We start from the raw sequence: 21,889 nt of genomic DNA on the forward strand, positions 1-21,889 counted from the left end.
TTTAAAGACTTTATAGTCACTGGTTTTGTTTTTATTGTTTGTTTATATCAGAGACATGTTCACTGACAGAGCATTTGCTTTGATGAGGTGTCGAATATTTATGAAATTGTGGCTAGCTAGAAAAGCAAATAATGATGGTGTATATAGTATTTAGCTAATAGGAAAACTCAGTCGTGTGTTACATTTCTATTAAAAATTTAAATTATGTGGTTTGATATGTTTTGTAAAAGACTAAAAATTTCCAAGGAATTGTACATGTCAAATGAGATAAAATTTAAGAAGTCATGTCATCCTCATTCTCATTTATCTTACCCACAGTCTTTAATTTTTATCCCACCCTTGGCTTACTTGAAACATTCCCTAAGTAAAGAAACAAATGAAATTCATATACTTGTGTTAAAATGCAGCTAATAAATAAAATAATTCTGTTTGTTGATTTATTCTAGTCAGTCCAAATCAAAATGCAAGGCCTTGCAAAAAGCCGTGCTCTTTAAGGACGTCGTGTTCTAACTGTACAAGCAACGGCATGGAGTGTATGTGGTGCAGCAGCACAAAGCGGTGTGTCGACTCTAATGCTTACATAATCTCTTTCCCATACGGACAGTGTCTGGAGTGGCAAACTGCCACCTGCTCGCGTGAGTATTTCTCTAGAGCAACTTTTCCTTTGACTGCAACATCAATCACTTTTCTGTGATAGACAAGAGAAATTGAATGTTAGAGGAAGTTTTTTAAAAATGAGAAAAAATATTGTCACTAGTTACAATTAAACATGGCTGGTTACAATTAAAAGCGAGTTTGAAAACTCCTTAATGCTCCAAGCCGCTGATTTATGTCATGCCAGTGCCGTTATTTTGAATTCCATTAAACATCTTACCAAACTATTAACATTTTACCACACTGCTGTCCTCCCAGTCTCTGAGTGTGTATTGAAAACAGCGTAACACCTCATGAACATGCTCCCTTCAAGGATCACATATTGCTTTGCTGTGCTTCTTTAGTGTCCTTTACTCTAGCAGAGTTCCTGTGTCTTCTTTTCCTTACAACTGTGATTTTGTTAGGGATCTACACCAGTTGTTTTGCAGATTTCCCAGTTTGCATTTGTCTAATTGTTTCCTTATGATTAAATTCAAGTTAAGTATTTTTTTTTTGGGGGGGGGGAGACTATCACATCGTTGGTGGTGTATCTGCTACAGATGCAGATGCTTAGTCTTGGTGTCACCTGGAGAGTCATGTCAGCAGGCAGCCCTGAACTTGCTGTGGGTTGTGCTGCAGAGGAAGATCCTGCCCCTCGCTGGTCTCATGTTTTATAAGGACTAGAACACGAGGATGCACCTGAGTCTGTGTTACTGGGTACTGTGTGGTTCTGAGAGGGGCCTTTCTGGCAAAGACAAATTGCGTTAGGATGCCACTGCCAAGCACATTGCATAAAACTGCTGATGGCGCTTGGCAGTCTTGTAGGAATTTGAGACCCTGTGCAGCTACTTTGGCATGGGAGAATGTAGAAGCTAATGGTTTCAGTTAGCTCCTTGCTAGCAGAAAATACATTTTCTCTTTCCATGGTCGCTCCTCTACTGCCGGGGCTAATCAAAAAGATGCCTTTCCAACAGGGATAGCAATTAACTACTTCAAGGAATCTGAATTAGTTTGAATACGTAGTAAGAAGGTAGACAGGATTATTTACTTCCACTGCTCCCATCCCTTTACTTCTTAATGCATTCATTTGTTTAGTGTCTGTCTTCTTTTGATTGATCCAAACCACAAGTCCTTTTTTGGGAGTAAGGTGCTTTGCAGGGGCCCAGAACTCGCTGTTCTACAACCACAGTTAGTTGCAGAATCACCTCAGATAAAACTGGAGTCCAAGTTTATGCACATCCAAAAATCCGTTGTCTGAACAAAGAAAAACATCCATTCATTTGCTAAATCCAGACACAGATAAAATGAGAGGAATATTTTGTTTCTCTTCAATTCCCTACATCCCAGCTCTTGAATGTCTGGGACGCTCATGAGGACCAAAGGACCAGGAGTCCTTAGGTTTGTTTTTTTCGTTTTTCCTCCCAGTACTTTTAACTATAATAAACAGGGTTTGCAATGAGTGAATTCAGTTATCATGTGCCAGGCCCCAAAGGAACTGCAGTTACAGTGCTGTCAAAGAAACAAAGCAGCAGCCATTTGAAGCCCAGCGAAGATTAAATTCAGGCATGTGTTATAGTTGAAAGGTGCTCAATGGGATAGGGAGAAACTGTTTCAGTCTTTATAAGGGAATCTTCCCCTGGGGCTCTTGTCATCTTAATTCTAGTTCTTTTCTCCTAACAGTTGTTTTGAGTTATACACTATTATCTCTTCTCTCATCCTATCTTTGCAGCTATTGGAGGTCCAGTCCCAGTCTTTGCACCAGTTCCCTGGCTTCCCTTTGTTCCTTTCTTTCCTGGAAGTAGCCATTTGCATGTTGCCTAAAAACATGAGACACACACAGCCTGTTTCTGTAATTTTCTTAAGTACCCTCTGGACTGTCTTTTGAGCCCATTGGCTTCCCTGTACTCCTTCCATAGGAGACAGCTACTGGCAACATGACTGTGGTGAAGAAGATTACTGTCCAAGCAGCAACATGCATTGTCTGCCCATACACTCTTCTTTCGGTTCTTCTTTTGCGCTCTCTTGTTTTTCCTCTAAGAGGAAGAGCTGTTTCCTCTAAGAGTAGCATATTTCTGAGGTCACTTTTGATGGGGAGTCTGCTGTTGGGACGCTTGCTCCTAGGATCTAAAAGTCATCGGACAACATGGTTATTCAGTTTTCAGCCCTTCTTGCTCGGATGAGTGACCTTCTCATTCAGAGGTAGCTGCTTTTACCCCAATGTAGGTAGAGAGTTAGGATTGTCCAAAACATTCCATTATTCCCAGAGAGGATGTTTCCTTCCCCTAGTGACCCAGCCAAATCCACATTTATTCCCTATTGAGCACCATTGTTGCTTGAAGAGCTGAGACAAGGCAGTAATTGTCACAATGTGTCCTGGAACTTGTAGGCTGCCGATGTTATATACCTTTGTTCTCCCAGGCTCTTGGCATCAACTGGAGAGGTGTTCTTGGGATGGGCTCGCCATATTCGATCCCTGGCCTGGGAACTTCCATAGGCAACAGGTGCGGCTGCAAAAGAAAGCAAAAATAAGCTATATTGGGAGTTCCCATCATGGCGCAGTGGTAATGAATCCAACTAGAAACCATGAGGTTTCGGGTTTAATCCCTGGCCTCGCTCAGTGGGTTAAGGATCTGGTGTTGCCGTGAGCTGTGGTGTAGGTTGCAGATGCGGCTCGGATTTTGCATTGCTGTGTCTGTGGCGTAGGCTGACAGCTATAGCTCTGATTCGACCCCTAGCCTGGAAACCTCCATATGCTGTGGGTGCGGCCTTAAAAAGCAGCAAAAAAAAAAAAAAAAAAAAAAAAAAGTGGATGCTTCTGGAAAAGATTAGGGGTGCTGATTAGGAAAAGGGTACAAGGGAGGCAAAGTTCCGCTTCTAGGCTGGATGCAGTTACAGAGTATTATTTATTTACAGTAATTGTTTAATTTTATTATTATTATTATTATTTTGTATTTTTCTTAGGGCTGCACCCGTGGCATTTGGAGGTTCCAGGCTAGGGGTCAAATTGAAGCTGTATCTGCCGGCCTACACCACAGCCACAGACGTGGGATCTGCACCTTGTCTGCGATCTACACCACAGCCCACGGCAATGCTGGATCCTTAGCACACGGATCCAGGCCAGAGATCGAACCTGCATCTTCATGGATATCAGTTGGGCTTGTTACCACTGAGCCACGACAGGAACTCCCATTTACGATAATTTATTAATCTCGCATTTTTCTTTATGTACTTCTCTGTATGTGTGTTAAATTTCACCATGAAAAAGACTAAATAAAAGGTAGGGGAAATGGAACTTGGAAAGTCTCCAAACTCTGAAAGTCTTAAAAACTTGCTAAAAATTATTTAGAGTTAAGTCTTGGTTGTCTTCTCGGTTGACAAATATTTTATTTCATTCTTTCCTTCTCATTTATTCATCTTTTGGAAAATAGTCTTCAGTAATTCTTTCCAAATGAATTTGTGGTTAGTAAACTTTTTGAGTTTTTGCATGGCTGAAAGTGCATTTTTCATGTTCAAGTGAATGATTAAATGGCTGGATGGGGTGTTCAAATAATTCTTTCCTTAGAACATGTAACATTTGGTGTTGTAGATGAGAATTTTCACGCCAAGCTAATTTGCATTCCTTCATGAGACATCTTTTTTTAAAATTTATTATTATTATTATCACTATTTTTTTGGCTGTACCCGTGGCATATGGAAGTTTCCGGGCTGGAGATGGAATTCAAGCCAAAGCTGCAACCTGTGCCACAGCTGCGGCAATGCCAGGTCCTTAACACTGTGCCAGGCCAGGGACAGAACCCATGCCACTGCAGACAGCACTGGACCCTGAAACATTTTCTTAAGCCACGTCATCTGTTGAGTGGCACCTGGGTTGTTTCCATGTCTTGGCTATTGTAAATAGTGTCACTATGAACGTTGGGGTGCGTGTGTCTTTTCAAATTAATATTTTTTGTCTTTTCTGGATATGTGCCCAGGAGTGGGATTGCTGGATCATATGGTAGCTCTATTTTTAGTTTTTAAGGAACCTCCATACTGTTTTCTTTAGTGGCTGCACCAATTTCCGTTCCAGCTAACAGTGTAAGAGAGTTCCCTTATTTCCACACCCTCTCTAGCATTCATTATTTGTAATCTTTTTGATGATAGCCATCCCGATTGGTGTGAAGTGGTGCCTCATTCTGGTTTTGATTTACATCTCTCTGCTGATTAGTGATGTTGATCATCTTTTCACGTGCTTGTTTATCTCTGTGCCTCTTGGAGAATTGTCTGTTTAGGTCTTCTGCCCATTTTAGATTGCATTGTTTCTTATTTTTGGTATTAAACTATCTCAGCTGTTTGTATATTTTCACTATTAACTGTTTGTTGGTCACATTGTCTGAAAATATTTTCTCCTATTCTGTAGGTTGTATTTGTGTTTTGTTGATTTTGTGTGTGTGTGTTTTTGCAGTAGCTTGTAAGTTTGATTAGGTCCTCTTGTTTATTTTTGCTTTTAATTCTTTTGCCTTGGGAGATGGCTCTAAGAAAATATTGCTATGATTTATGTTAGAGAATGTTTTCCTTATGTTCTCTTCTAGGAATTTTATACTATCATGTCTTATATTTAGATTTTTAAACCATTTTGCGTTTATTTTTATATGTGATCTAAGGGAGTGTTCTAATTTCACTGATTTACATGTAGCTGTCCAGTTTTCCCAGCAACACTTGTGAAGGGACTGTCTTTTCTCCATTTTATATGCTTGCTTCCTTTGTCATAGATAAATTGGCAGTAGATGTGTGTAAGTTTATTTCTGGGCTCTCTGTTCTGTTCCATGTGTCTGTTTTTGTGCCAGTCCACACTATTTTGATTATTATAGCTTTGTGGAATTTCTGAAGTCTGAGAAAGTTGTGCCTCCAGCTTTGATCTTTTTCCTTAGGATTGCTTTGGAAATTCTGGGTCTTTTGTGGTTTTGTATGAATTTTAGGATTATTTATTATACTTTTGTGAAAAATATCATGGTCCTTTTGATAGGGATCACATTCCATCTTTAGATTTCTTTGGATGGTATGGTCATGTTAACAATATTAATTCTTCCGATCCAAGAGCATGGGATATCTGTTCATTTCTTTGAATCAGCTTCAGTTTCCTTTACAGTGTTTTATAGTTTTCCGTGTATAGGTCTTTCACCTCCTCGATTAAGTTTATTCCTAGGTATTTTATTTTATTTTTTTGATGCAATTTTAAGCAGGATTTTTTTTCACTTTCTCTTTCCGATATTTCATTGTTAGTATAAAGAAAAGCAACGGATTTCTGTATGTTAATCTTCTATCCTACTGCCTTGCTGAATTCATTTATTAGTTCTCATAGTTTTTGTGTGGCGTATTTACAAATCATTCTCTATATAGAGTACAATGTCATCTGCAAATAGTGACAATTTTACCTCCTCTTTCCAATTCTTATCTATTGCTGTGGCTAGGACTTCCAACATTATGTTGACTAGAAGTGGTGAAAGTGGCCATGCTTGTCTTGTTCCTGAATTTAGTGGGAAAGTTTTCAGCTTTTCACCATTGATTATTATGTTGGCTGTGGATTTGTTCTAAATGGCTTTATTATATTGAGATATGTTCCCTCTTTACCTACTTTGTTGAGAGTCTTTATCATGGATGTTGAATTTTATCAACTGCTTTTTCTGCATCTGTTGAAATGATCATGTGGTTTTTGTCCTTTTTTGTTGATCTGATGTTTCATATTGATTGATTTGCATATGTTGAACTATCAACCCTGGAATGAATCTGGCTTTATTGTGGTATATGATTCTTTTTTATGTATTGTTGGATTTGGTTTTCTAGTTTGTTTGTTTTTTTTGAGAATTTTTACATCCATATTCATCAAAGATATTAGCCTGCAATTTTCTTTCTTTGTAGTATCTTTATTTGATTTGCTATCAGGGTGGTGATGACTTCATAGAATGACTTGGGAGTGTTTTCTCCTCTTCAAGCTTTTGGAATGGTTTGAGGGGACTGGCAAGAGTTCTTCTTCATCTGCTTGGTAGAATGTCCCAGTGAAGCCATCAGGTTCTGGACTTTAGTTTGCAGAGAGTATTTTTTAAATTACAGATTCTATTTAACTTCTAGTGATCAGTCTGTTCAAGTTATCTGTTTCTTCTTGACTCAAATTTGATAGGCTATATATTTCTAGAAACTTGTCCATTTCATCTAGGTTGTCCCAATTGGTTGGCATATAACTGTTCATATTTATCTGACTTTTTCTCTTACTCTCTTATAACTTTTTGTATTTCTGCAGTATCAGTTGTTATTTCTCATCTTTCATTTCTTATTTCATTTATTTGGATACTCTCTTTTCTTCATGGTTAGCCTGGCTAGAGGTTTTTCAATTTTTTTTTTTTTTATCTTTTCAAAATCCAGTTCTTGGTTTTATCTATCTTTTCTACTGTTTTTTTTTTTTTTAAATCTTTATTTTATTTATTTCCTTTCTGATCTTTACTATTTCCTTCCTTCCTTCTGCTGGCTTGAGGTTTGCTTTTTCTTCTTTTTCTAATTCTTTTAGGTGGTAGGTTGGGTTGTTTATTTGAGATTTTTCTTTTTTGTCTTTTTGCCATTTCTTGGGCCACTCCCATGGCAATTGGAGTTTCCCAGGCTACGGGTTGAATTGGAGCTGTAGCCACCGTCCTACACCAGAGCCACAGCTATGTGGGATCCAAGCTGCATCTGCGACGTACACCAGAGCTCACAGCAATGCTGGATCCTTAACCCACTGAGCAAGGCCAGGGATCGAACCCTCAACCTCATGGTTCCTAGTCGGATTTGTTAACCACTGTGCCACAACGGGAACTCCGTATTTGAGATTTTTCTTGTTCCTTGAGAAAGGCCCACATCATTGTGAACTTCCCTCTTAAAACTGCTTTTGCTACTTCCCATAGATTTTGTAAGGTTGTGTTTTCATTGTCATTTGTTTGAAGTATTTTCTGCTTTCCTTATTGACCCATTGGTGTTTTTTGTAGCATAGTCTTCATGAAGTGATAATTTTTTTTTCCCTCCCATTTTCTTTTCTGTCATTTATTTTTAGATTCATGCCATTGTGGTCAGAAAAGGTGTTTGAAATAATTTCTGTCATCTTAAATTTGTTGTGGCTTGTTTTGCCTACTAGTGTGTGTTTTGTCCTAGAGAACGTTCCATGCACACTTGAGAATAATGTATATTACGGTTTTTTTTGGATGTAATGTCCTGTGGATATCAATTAGGTCCAAATGTTCTATGTGTCATTTAGGTTCTCTGTTACCTTATTGATTTTCTGTCTGGAAGATGTATCCATTTATGTCAGAAGGGTATTAACATTTCCTACTATTATTGTATTTCTTTTGATTTTTGACTTTATGTCTGTTAGTATTTGTTTTATGTATTTAGGTGTGGCTATATTGGGTGCATATATATTAACAGCTGTAACATCCTCTTCTTTTTTCAATCCCTTTACCATTATATAGTATCTTTCTTTGTCTTTATGCACTTTGTTTTAAACTATGTTTTGTCTGATATGATCATTGTTAGCCCTGCTTTCTTGTCGTTTCCATTTGCATGGACAACCCCTCACTTTCAATCTATGTGTATGTTCATTGTTTATTTGGACTATACCCTAAACTGAGTCTCTTGTAGACAGTATATTATAAGTTCTTGATTTTTACTCCAATCTGCCACTGTCTGTGTTTTGACCAGAGCATTTAATCTGCTGACATTTAAGGTAATTATTGATAAGTATGCATTTATTGCCATTTTAAACATTGTTTTCCATTTTGTAGTTGATTTTGTAGTTCTGTGTTAATTTCTTTTTGTTTTTCCACTTGTGTTTTGATGGTTTTCTTTTGTATTATGTTTAAGTTTCTTTCTTTTTATTTTTGTGAATTTATTGTATTTTTTACTTTGTTATTATCCTGGTTTTCAAGTATGTTAAACCATAACTCTTAAACCATATCTACTTGCTTTAGACATCCCCATACAAGTTTAAATACATTCTAAAAAATCTGCATTCTTTTTACTCCTCTTCCCCACATTTTGTGATTTTGATCTTCTACTTTATATCTTCATGTTTATCCTTTTGCTGTTAATTGTAGTTATAATAATAATAATAATAATTATTATTATTATTATTATTATTTAATGGCTACACCTTTGGCATATGGAAGTTACTAGGCTGGGGATTGAATCTGAGCTTTAGTTTCAACCTTTGCTCCAGCTGTGGCAATACTGGATCCTTTGACCCACTGCACTGGGCTGAAGATTAACCCAAACCTCTGCTGTGACCCAGCTGTGGCAGTCAGATTCTTTACACACTGTGCCACAGTGGAAACTCCTATAATTGCTTTTACAAAAATTTTAGTTTGTTTTTTCATCTATGTAGTGAATTATTTAATTGATCTTCAATTCTGTTATATTTTTGTCTTTCTTGTTGTGATTTTCCTTTCCTATAGATTCTTGCTTTTTTCCCATTTAGATAAGACCTTTCAATTTTTTTTTTTTTAGGTTGAGTTTAGTATTACTGTATTCTTTTAGTTTTTGCTTGTCTGAGAAACTCTTTATCTCTCCTTTTATTCTAAATGATATTCTTGCTGAGTGGAGTATCCTAGGTTGCTGGTTTTTCCTTTGTAGAAGTCCAGTGAGATGGCAGCTGTTAGCATTTGTCTCTCTATGCCCTGATTGCTAGGAAGCCAGCAGGCTCACGTTCCTCATGAATAGAGTTTGGGCTCTTCCAGTCCCTCTATCTGTCTTGGTGCTCCTCCCAGCTTGCAAGAGGACTTTGCACAGCAAGGATCTGCTTGTGCATACCCTCATTCCTTCACAGATTGCTCCTAGCAGCGCCAGTTCTCTCCCAATGCCCTTTCTCCCCTGTTCTACTCAGTTATTTGGAGATCTTTCTTACAGCTTTGGTTGTATAAGAGATATTGTGCTAGTTTCAGTTGGTTTTTCTGTGAAAGTTGTTCCACTTGTAGATACATTTTTAATTTGTTTGTGGAAGGAGGTGAGCTCCATGTTCTCCTACTCTGTCATCTTGGTTCACCTCCAAGCTCCATATCTCCAAAATGTATTTGTGTTTTCCATATCTTTGTTTGCTAAGTGAAATTCAGATATTTCTTCCTTTTTTATTTTTTTTTATTTTTTTTAAATTTGGAGCTTTTTATCCAGTTAAAGTGATTTTTTTGAGAACCTTGTAATTTACTGTAAAAGTTGAAAGTCCATTTTTGAAAGGTAAATTAAACATGATTAACTATTTGAACACAGGCATGAACTGCATTTTTACTGCTGCTGGACTAAATAATGATTACTACTGCTGGTGAGGTTGTCAGCTAGACATACAAGGGTCAGTTCTTCAGTCTTGCTTTGGCATCTCTTTTTTTGATCTTTTACTTCTTTTGTTTTCTTGATTGTTATAAAGTCTTATTTTTTATTTCTGCAGTTTTTTTCCTTGAGCAGTTAGTCTAGTCTGCTGGATTTTTCATTTCCATAGGTCTTTCTTTCACTGTTATGTCTGTTGTCACATTTACCTTCCCTGTGGCTATATATAGCTCATTTGAGCTGATGATGTCTATTAGCAGTTACTTTTGTTCCACAGCTTTTAAAACTATATGCCCTGTGCCTTCTTACTGGGAAGAGGGGCATTTTACTTTGCCTTAAGGAGCCCTTGTGTTTTTTGGAATTAGTATTTACTTGGCTGTGACCCACTTTTTGTGAAAAACAACCCCTTCTCTATTACATTTAATTCTTTTTTATGTTTTTAACCAACATTTATTAGGCAGCGAGGAAATGCCAGAAAATAAAATAGTAATGAAGATGACATGCTTGCCCAAAATCCAAGTGCTTTTAGCATCAGAGTGTTACCATTTCAAAGATGTCAGCTTCTGAACAATGGTTTTATCATGTTTTGCCTCTAACTTTATATCTTTTTAGTATGGATTATATGCATTAGACTTAGATTTTTGTACTACATGTATCTAGTTATTCACTTTACATTTGACAGTAGTAAGTCTTTAAAACCATTTTTATAGTTATAAATAAAACTGTATTAGAAATGGTCTAAGTTTTATGTTACTTTTAGAAAGTTATTTCAATGATCAATTGAGGTTTTTTCTTTTTCTTTTTTTACTAAGTGAAACTTGGAAAGTTTTCTTCATAAATGAGAACAAACCCCCCAAATGTCTTCTGAAGTAGTTGTATTTTGTATTCCACCAGTAATGAGTCAAATTCCCTGTTTCTTCACATTCTACATACTTGTGAGCATTTGGTATTGTCAGTGTTTTGGTTTTTGGCCATTCTAATAGGTGTAGAATAGTATCTCATTGTTTTAGTTTGCAGTCCCCTAATCACAAATGATGTGGAGTATCTTTTCGAACTTGCCATCTGTATCTTTTATGAGAAGTCTGTTCAGGTCTTTTGCCCGTTTCATTTTTTTCTTTTTGAAGTATAGTTGATTTACAGTATTAGTTTCAGGTATACAACATAGTGATTCAATATTTTTATAAATCATACTCCACTAACAATATTACAAAATAATGGCTACGTTTCCCTGTGCTATACAGTATATCCTATTGCTTATGTATTTTATACAACATGGTTTATATCTCTTAATCACATATCCCTATCTTGTACCTCCCCATTTCCCTGTCCTTTTTTTTTTTTTTTTTTTTTTTTTTTCTTTTTGCCATTTCTTGGGCTGCTCCCACGGCATGTGGAGATTCCCAGGCTAGGGGTCGAATCGGAGCTATAGCTGCCAGCCTGTGCCAGAGCCACAGCACCATGGGATCTGAGCCGCGTCTGCAGCCTACACCACAGCTCATGGCAATGCTGGATCCTTAACCCACTGAGCAAGGTCAGGGATCGAACCCGCAACCTCATGGTTCCTAGTTGGATTCGTTAACCACTGCGCCACGACGGGAACTCCCCTGTCCATTTTTAAAAATTAGGTTTTTTTTTTGGTCTTTTTGCCATTTCTTGGGCCACTCCCATGGCATATGGAGTTTCCCAGGTAGGGGTCGAAGGAGCGCAGCCGGGCCTACGCACAGCCACAGCAACGCAGGATCTTAGCTGCGTCTGAGACCTACACCACAACTCACGGCAACGCCGGATCCTTAACCCACTGAGCAAGGCCAGGGATCAAACCCGCAACCTCATGGTTCCTAGTCGGATTCGTTACCACTGCGCCATGAAGGGAACTCCAAAATTAGTTTTTTTATTATCGTTTTAAAAGTTCTTTGTATATTTTGAAATATAATCCTTTATCAGATGTGTATTTTTCAGATATTTTCTTACATTCTATGACTTGTCTACTCATTCTTTTGGCAGTATCTTTTGTGGAGCAGAAATTGAAATTTTAGCAAAGTCTAGTTTATCAGTTCTTTTACAAATTGTACTTTTCTTGTCAAACTGAAACATCCTCATTAAACCCATGGTCATCTAGATTTTCTTATACGTTATATTCTAGAAACTATTATCATTGTGTTTCCACAGCTCATCTCTTCTTGTCTGCTGTCTTTAGCTTATCAATCATAGTTGTTTTAAATTCCTGGTCTGAAATTCCAGCATTCCTCCCATGTCTGGTCTGATACTTGCTCTGTCTCTTCAGATTGCACTTTTTTGCCTTTTGGTATTTCATGTAGTTTTTTTCCTTGATGGACAGATAATGATGTAGGAGTAAAAGAAACTGCTGTAAATAGGCCTTTAATGATGTAGTAGTAGGGTGTCAGGGAGGGGAAGTATTCTCCTGGCCTATGATTGCATCTCAGCCTGTTGATGAGCCTGTGCCCTGTACTGTGCTTTGAATTTCGCTTGTGTTTCTCAATTTTTTTCCCCTTCTTTAGGTGGTACTTGATGGCTGGAGGGAGTTGTAGTTGCATATTTCTCTTACCCCATAAGGAATGCTAGAGCAGACTGGAGTTAAGTATTTTTCTCTAACTGGAACAGCTAGGCTCTGATAAAACTCCAGCAGTACGGCTCTGTTGTTTTCTTCAGTCATTTTTAAGAATGGTGCTCTGGCATATTTCAAAGTGGTTCTCTTTTCCCTCCCTGTGCTACAAGTACAAGGGAGTTTTTCTTCGCTCTTTGCTGTGAGAACCTTTCAGAGCTTCTGGAGTAAAAGTCACAAAAACGTGTGTGTGGATTCTCACATAACTGGGTCCTTGCAGATCTGAACTCTCAGAATTGTCCACACAGAGCTTCCAACAATTCACTAGTTACATTTCAGATTTTCTTTCTTCCTTTTTAGGGCCACACCTGCGGCACATGGAAGTTCCCAGGCTATCGAAGCTGCAGCTGCTGGCCTGCAACACAGCCACAGTAACACGGATCCAAGCTGCGTCTGTGACCTACACCACAGCTCACAGCAACGCTGGATCTTTAACCCTCGCCAGGGATCAAACCCGTATCCTCATGGATACTAGTCGTGTTCTTAACCCCTGAGTCCTGATGAGAACTCCCAGTACGGGTTTTCTTACCATGCGACTGGATCCTGCAGAAGCTTCTATGCCAGTAAATCACGATTCTCTGTATTTTGCTGTCTGTCTCCCATTTTGGGTACTCTGGTTTGCCCTGTGGCCTCACTTCTCTGGTGGATTTAAGAAGCATTGTTGGTGTTTCAGTATTTGCTGCTTTTTTCTTTTTATTAGAATAAAGTGGTGACTTCTAAGCTGCCTCCATGCTGGATTGGAAATCACAAGTTTCCAGTAATAATTTGTGCCTAATTTCCTACAGACTGATTTTTTTTTCAAATTCTTACACATTTCAGAAATCACACTGAATATTTTACAAGTTAATGTTTCAAAAGCCATAAATAAAATAAAATAAAATAAAATTTCTCTAGTTACTTGTAGCTAATACACAGTCTCTATCCATAACTTATGAAAATAGCACAGCCTACCAAAGCTTTCCTGTGTTATTGTTTTCTGTAAGAAAAAGAAAAACATTAGAGGTTTTCAGTTTTTTAGTTTAAATTACACAATAATAAATATTTTGTTAATCTTTTAGCAGTTCACCAAACTTGCCTTACTTTATGTAATAATTTCATATCTAAAATAAAATCTAAGAGAATAGAATGTTACTCTGAACATGAGATTTTGTTACTCATATTAAAGCATAAAACTGATACATAAACAGAACCTTAGCTTGTAATTCGGTGTAAGAAACCCAGGATTCTTTCATCTAAGATTTCCCCAGCTATTTGAAAATCAGTAACAAGAATGTTGTATTTGAGAATAGGTTAGGTTTAATTTGTACATTATGGTTTGTCAAGACATTTGATTGGTTATATTTCTTAAAAAGATAATCCTAAATTGAAGTTTACTTTCCTAGGAGATATGAATACATCATAGAAAGCCTAGATTTACTTTGGGTGAGACTTACTAAAGATTTATTTTAGTTCATTACATGATAGTAAATAATTGGAATGTCAAGATGGCATACCTAATATGATGTTTTCCATTATTTCTCATTGATTTCATAGCAACTCAGTATAGTTTTGAAGACAATTAGAATTATCAAGCCAGCAATACTCTGGACCAGCTACAATCATATATATATAGGAGAAATATTTCAAAGCGAAAAGTCTAAGGAAGTTATGGTAACATATAAAATGTTCAGTTATCTAAGGATATTTTAAATGAAGTGTTGTTTAACACTATATATTGCTGAAAAAATTTTGTAAAAAAGTATGTTCATATCATTGAATTATTTATGGGGTTAACATTAATCATATGTGTTCAGTGAATCAAAGAATATTCTTCCTTTTATATTTACTATTAAGGGGATATAAGAAATGCTAGGCATTCTTTACTTTCTTACATCCAGTCTCTGAAATGCTCAGCACTCAAGAAATTCATAACAACAAACCATATTGTAATTGATGAATTCTTTAATCCAATATTCTATTAGCCCGGCAAAATCTACTATATTGAGTTTCTGATATTTGCTGAGAAGCTTGGGCCATTCTTATTTGCAGCCATGTGAGGGACATTTTGGTCTCTAGTAATATTAAAACACTGAGTGGCAATTAAGTTATTGCCATTGCAACAGTGAAATTGAGCCTGTCAGAAGTCCACTTTTTTTTTTTTTTCCCTCCGAGGTTTTTCTAGCATGTGACTAGAAGACATCACCCACAGTACTTTATACCTATGCACTATCTTCTATGGATAAACTATTCCCAAGACAAAGTGTGCCTTTTCTAGCAAAATATCAGTAAAAATAAAGTCTCAGGCCAATATAGGATACTGTGATTGATAATTGAAAATCTGAATCATCACATCACAGCTATTGTGAATATGATGGCAGACTGCAATATCTTCCTCCTTGGAAAAGCCATCACAGTATTTATAGGCTTTGTTGAAGTGCGCAGGCGTCATTTAAACAAAACAGGTTGAACTTCATTGAGGAGTCTTGTGATATTTTGCATCCCTGAAAGTCAGAGAGAGAGAGTTGCCTGCTAAAGCAGAGTATCCAGTTTCCATATTCCCATTCAGTTTTACTCTTTGAGATTGAGTATACTCATCAGATGATAATAAATACTAGTACTTTGGGGCCTTGGGAAGAGCATTATCTATGAGAGACAGTCCACATGGGGTTCAGCCATCTCAGGAAACATATAGGCCTCATTTACACTGGACATTCACAGATAGATGCATATTTTTCTTTGCAGGTCCTCACTGACAGGACAATAACAGCCAACATTGCTCTACATCACAGACAATAGTAAATGTGATCTTTAGGCCCCTGAATCAGTTTCCAGGAGGCCCTAATACTGGCAAAGTTCTCAGCAGTCTTTAAGGGGTGACTTCATTTTTCTCCATATCATGGTACCAAACCTTTTTCACTCTTACGTCAGCCCATTCATCTCCTTTTTGTTTATGTTTTTCTTGCTTTTAAAGTAATTGCTATCTCTACAAAAGATGTTTACATTAACTATAGATGACCTTTGACTGTCCTTTTTTTGGTTCCTATTTTCCATTAGCTTTCAATTCTATTTGAATATCAACTCATATAACATATTTGTTAATGTTCCTGCCATGCAGCTCAAAATTGCTCTGGATTGAGAACCTGTGGACAATGTTTGGAACAGCCTGGGTGTGGATGGTGCAATGATCCCAGTAATACAGGAAGAGGACACTGCATTGAAGGGTCTTCTCGGGGGCCAATGAAGCTTGTTGGAATGCATAATAATGAGATGGCTCTTGACACCAGTCTTTGTCCTAAAGAGAAGAACTATGAGTGGTCCTTTATCCAGTGTCCAGGTAATAGGAACGTGATGAAAGCATTTTAGTTTCTGCTTAAGAACACCAAGAATTATTTTTCCTTTCCTGTTATAAATAAGATTTATTAAAAAAACAATGAAAATTAGGCTCAAATTTAAAAGATTGAAAAAATTATTTCCTATGTTCCTCTTTGTTGTGTATGTGGTATTATGCTTGGAATCATTAAATAGGCTAACCAGATACACAACATGTCATTATTAGATTTGGTTTCATGTGAACTGTTAAAAGGAAGCAGTATTGTCTTCATACCTAATTTCTACCCCGTAGTGTAATCTTTTATTGTTTATAATATTATAATATCTTAGAATTCAAAGGCAACTCAGAAGATCCAGTCAAGCTTCATGCTATGTATGGGACTATTCTGTATAATATCCATGATAGAACAAGTTGTCCTTTGGTATTCGCTACCATTCAATTTTGAATGCCAGTAAAGTGTTTAGGGTTTTTAAAATAGGAAGTCTGTTCTTATATCAATAAATCAACCTTCTTGAAAAATTAATTTATTCAACATATTTTATTGAGTGCCTACTATGTGCAAAGAGTGTTTTAAGTGCTAGACACGTAACAATTAAAAATTAATACTAAAATCACTGCATTAATTGAGCCTGTGTTCTAATTGAAATTAATAAAATAAATTACACACATGGATATGCCTATATGAAGTTAGATGGTGATAAGTGCTATTAAGTAAGCAAGGAAGGGGGATAAAGCTTGCAATTTAAAATAGAATGGTAAGGGAAGATCTCACTGAGAAGTAATGACTATTAAAAACCTAAGATAGTTGAGGGAGTGAATCGTGGGGCTGTCTGGGGAAATTGTGTTTCAGAAGAGGTAACATTCTAACACAGAGACTTGGATGAGATAGTTTATTTGGGAAATGAACCTTGGAATCACAAGTGAGGGAATAGAGAATTTCAGAGAAGGGAGATTAAGTTGGCTAATATATTGGGAAATTTGAACTTGACCCACCAGAGACCTGTGAAGACCTATGAAGAATGCTCTTCTGAGTTAACCAACTGAGGGCCTGGGAGGGTGGGGCATTTATCCACTAACTCTCTTCCACTGCTGGTTGAGGCAATGCCTCTGGGCTATTGTACTTCTGAGCTGTGCTGAAATATCTGATTAATAGCTGAACTTATCCTGATATCAGTGAACATTCTGAGGCAGAAAAGTAGGGAGATACTGTTGAACTTGCTTTAGGTGAGGCACTGGCAGTGTGCTGCCCTGAAACCAAAAGACTAAGGGAATGTGGCGTATGGTGCAACAGTACCTTCTTTTTTTTATATTGTTATTATTTTATTTTATTTTCCCACTGTACAGCAAGGGGATCAAGTTATCCTTACATGTATACATTACATTTTTTTTCCCCACCTTTTGTTCTGTTGCAACATGAGTATCTAGGCATAGTTCTCAATGCTACTGAGCAGGATCTCCTTGTAAATCTAAGTTGTGTCTGATAACTCCAAGCTCCCGATCCCTCCCACTCCCTCCCTCTCCCATCAGGCAACCACAAGTCTCTTCTCCAAGTCCATGATTTTCTTTTCTGTGGAGATGTTCATTTGTGCTGGATATTAGATTCCAGTTATAAGTGATATCATATGGTATTTGTCTTTGTCTTTCTGGCTCATTTCACTCAGTATGAGATTCTCTAGTTCCATCCATGTTGCTGCCAATGGCATTATGTCATTCTTTTTTATGGCTGAGTAGTATTCCCTTGTGTATATATACCACCTCTTCCAAATCCAATCATCAATGGTCTTTTGGGTTGTTTCCATGTCCTGGCTATTGTGAATAGTGCTGCAATGAACATGCGGGTGCATGTGTCTCTTTTAAGTAGAGTTTTGTCCGGATATATGCCCAAGAGTGGGATTGTGGGGTTATATGGAAGTTCTATGTATAGATTTCTAAGGTATCTCCATACTGATCTCCATAGTGGCTGTACCAGTTTACATTCCCACCAACAGTGCAGGAGGGTTCCCTTTTCTCTACACCCCCTCCAGCACTTGTTATTTGTGGATTTATTAATGATGGCCATTCTGACTGGTGTGAGGTGGTATCTCATGGTAGTTTTGATTTGCATTTCTCTTATAATCAACGATGTTGAGCATTTTTTCATGTGTTTGTTGGCCATCTGTATATCTTCTTTGGAGAACAGTCTATTCAGGTCTTTTGCCCATTTTTCCATTGATTGATTGGCTTTTTTGCTGTTGGGTTGTATAAGTTGTTTATATATTCTGGAGATTAAGCCCTTGTCAGTTGCATCATTTGAAACTATTTTCTCCCATTCTGAAAGTTGTCTTTTTGTTTCCTTTGCTGTGCAAAAGCTTTTCAGTTTGATGAGGTCCCATGGGTTTATTTTTGCTCTAATTTCTATTGCTTTGGGAGACTGACCTGAGAAAATATTCATGATGTTGATGTCAGAGAGTGCAGCAATACCTTCTACATAGACTCTGGAATATATGAAAACCAAAAAGAGGAACAAACCATTGATTCACACAGCAGCATGGCTGAATCATGGCTGAATACATTTTGCTTAGTGAAAGAGCCAGATAGAAAGGCTCTATGTTGTACCATGGGGATGGAAAAGAGATCACTTACTTTTAAGAAGTAGTAAAGAGATTGCCTTTAGGGGGTCTCAAAATAGAACTTTTTAGGTTGTGGAATGTTCTTTATGATACTGGTGTAGTTGATAATGACTCTATGCCATTGTCAGACCCATACTATATACCACAACGAGTGAACTTTTCTGACTGCAAAGTGAAAAAAAGTCAACCAGGATGTTAAGGGATCCTACGATGAAAACTGATTAGTAAATTTAACTGCATTACAAATGTCATAACCTTGTCAAAAAAAGGAGCTGAGCTAAGTAACCTTGGAAAACAGTGTTTTGATGGATACTGTAAAACTAGAGGTAAAAAAAACTGTATAAACGTTATATTCTGATTGGTAAATTTGTTTCGCACATAACACAGGTTAACAATTCTCATAGTACTTTGTATGTTTACTAGTTTTGGATAAATATATAAATTAATTGTGCTTAATGTGAGCCAGGTTTCCCATTGTCAGAGAAAGAAGTACAAAATATGCAGAGTGAAGACTGCAAAGAACCCTGTGGTATTAGTTTAGGGTAAAAGCATGAATTCAATTTTATTTTAATATATACATGGTCAGATGTCAATATTGATATATGTGTATACATAGTGTATTTATATATATATATATGTGTATATATATACACATTTATTTGTGTATATATGTATATTTTCTAGTTCTGTTTTCTAAAGAGGTCCTAGAAACCATGATATACCAATAACAATGAGCACATTCAGTACCCATATTTTGGTTTCTAAATACCATTTTCCATTTCTCTGGAGAAATGGCTGATTCTAGGGCTGGGGCAGGGAGAATACAAGGTGAGCCTGAAAGTATTGTTCAGTGCCAGCAAGTAAGAAAGTACTAAAAAAAAATGAGAACATGTCAAAGCGACCCTGCAAGTGTTCTTAATGAGTCAAATCTGGGCAAAAAATAATGACTGGATTGGATTGAGACCCAAATAACAAAATACATATCCATGATTCTATACTGATTTAAATGATTGAGTAAATAATAAACAGGTAAGAATTGATAAATATTCCATACTGAAAAATTCCAAATAATAAATGTGGAATGAATGAGCAAAATAAAAAAAAAAATTACTGTTAGAACCCCCACAGTAGTAAATGCTATAAGAATAATCTGTTTAAGAATGTTCAAATCAGTGGCTGAAATTTTAAGGAGAAACAAGATATATGGGTATAGCTTTCAGGTATTTGTCTCAAAGATATTTATTAACTACTGTGGTGGTTTTAAACATGTCCACAACTACCTTGATACTCCTTCTGCTAGAGGGCGGGGGTTAATTTCTCTCCCCTTAAGTGTGGGTTGGACATGGTGACTCACTTCTAATGAATAGAGTATGGAAGGGGAAACTTTTTTAAATTTCACAGTGGAGAAAGTAAGTCAACATCACCTTCAACAAGTTTAACGACACCAGTAATGTCACGGTAATAGTATGTACCTCCTGATGTGACGTGATGTGAAGGGCACTTGACTTCTGTTGTGTTCTTCCTCCAAATGTATAACTCAGTTTAGTCATGAGAAAAATGTCAGACAAACCAAATTGAAGGACATTTTACAAATAGTTAACCAGCACTTTCCAAAACAAAATCATGAAAGAGAGGGAAAGACTGAGATGCTGTCATTGATTGTAAGAAGCTAAGGAGCCATGACCGCTAAATGCAGTGTTCTGTCCTGGATTGGATAATGGAAGAGAAAAATGACATTCCTGGCAAAACTGATGAGGTCCAAATGAAATCTGAACTTTGGTGAATAGTACCAAAGTTAATTTCTTAATTTTGATAAATATACCATGGTTATATAAGATACTAATATTTTGGGAATTTGGGTGATGTGTACACAGGAATGTTATGCCCATTTCTTCTATAAATTTAAAATTATTTGAAAAGAAAAAATTTTTAAAGATATAGCAGTTTAGAGAAATAATTAAAAGAAACTTCTAGAAGTGAAAAATATTGTCACTGACATTAGAAATCCAGTAGATCATACTTAGTGGAAGGGATTATTAACAAAATGGAAGATCAATATGAGGAAATAATCCAAAGTACAGGAAAAATAGATAAAATGATGGAAAATATGAAAAAGAAGCTGTTAACAGTAAGGATAGACTGAGAACTTTCAAATACCTAATAGGAGCTTCAGAAGGGGAAAATGGAGAAAGGGAGAGGAAATACTTAAAAATGTTATTATACCTCGGGGATATTGACACATACACAATTAATGCAGTCTTTTCCAAATATAAAATAGTGCTTTTGTTAGATATGCATTTTGTTATTTGTGTTCAAATAGGGCAAATCTTATCATCTGAGAGTTAGAGGAGTTATATGATTTCCCAGTCTCTTGGTATGTGAGGAAAGTTGTGTTTCTTTTTCTTTCCTTCCTTCCTTCCTTCTTTGCTGTGGGCATTAGACCCCACGGAACTTCATTGAAAGTTGTGTAAGGCCAGAATTTCAGGAGGGAAGGATGGACCCCCTAATATTCCACTTTTTTTTTTTTTTTTTGAGGGACTAGGTAGGGAATCTGTCTGTGACATGAGGAGTGAGTGTTTCCTAGTCAATAAATGGAAAATTTTAATTAAAATTTGCCTCTGGAGTTCTCATATCCAGATGGTGGCTGATATTTTTATTTTCTGTTGAGCAGTCAGAAAATAAGAAGAAAACAGGTAAAATAAAAATTCATATGACTACCAGTTACCAATATCTGTGATAAATTTATAATAATTAACACAATGTGGAATTGGTGTAAGAATGGACAAATAAAACAGTGAGAGAGGATAGAGATTATAGAAACAGATCTACATATATGTGATCCCATGATTTATGACAAAGATAACATTGCCAGTGTGGTGGGAAAAACGATGACTTTTTCAATGAATAATGACAACTGGAGTTCCCATCGTGGTGCAGTGGTTAACGAATCCGACTAGGACCATGAGGTTGCAGGTTCGATCCCTGGCCTTGCTCAGTGGGTTAAGGATCCAGCGTTGCCGTGAGCTGTGGTGTAGGCCGCAGATGCAGCTTGGATCCTGCATTGCTGTGGCTGTGGTGTAGGCCAGCAGCTACAGCTCCGATTCGACCCCTAGCCTGGGAACCTCCATATGCTGTGGGAGTGGCCCTAGAAAAGGCAAAATAATAATAATAATAATAATAATAATAATAATGACAGCTAAAGAATTGCATCTAGGCCCTACCTCATTTTACCCAAAAAATTAATTCCAGACAGATTGTGGATGTAAATGTGGAAGCTAAAGCAGTTTCTGGTTAGCAGTGACTTTTTACATAGAACACAAAAGATTAGCTATACAGGAACATATGATATATTGTACTATACTAAGATTAAGAAATCCTATTCTTAAAAAAAGCACCATT

The 21,889-nt window shown here is 36.8% G+C and overlaps 1 protein-coding gene across 3 annotated transcripts in view; it reads left to right on the forward strand.

The window, feature by feature from the left end:
- Positions 1 to 21,889, forward strand: part of ATRNL1 (attractin like 1) — a 776,870-nt gene that overhangs the window by 180,059 nt on the left and 574,922 nt on the right. For all 3 annotated transcript variants that reach the window (XR_002338976.1, XM_021074415.1, XM_021074416.1), the window contains exons 17-18: positions 447 to 635; positions 15,666 to 15,884. Coding sequence is in view for 2 of the 3 variants with exons in the window: in XM_021074415.1 (XP_020930074.1) it covers positions 447 to 635; positions 15,666 to 15,884 (408 nt within the window). In the remaining variant the exon portion in view is untranslated. The remainder of the gene's footprint in view (positions 1 to 446; positions 636 to 15,665; positions 15,885 to 21,889) is intronic.

This window comes from Sus scrofa, chromosome 14 (genome assembly GCF_000003025.6).
Source record: "Sus scrofa isolate TJ Tabasco breed Duroc chromosome 14, Sscrofa11.1, whole genome shotgun sequence".
Classification (NCBI taxonomy): Eukaryota; Metazoa; Chordata; class Mammalia; order Artiodactyla; family Suidae; genus Sus; species Sus scrofa.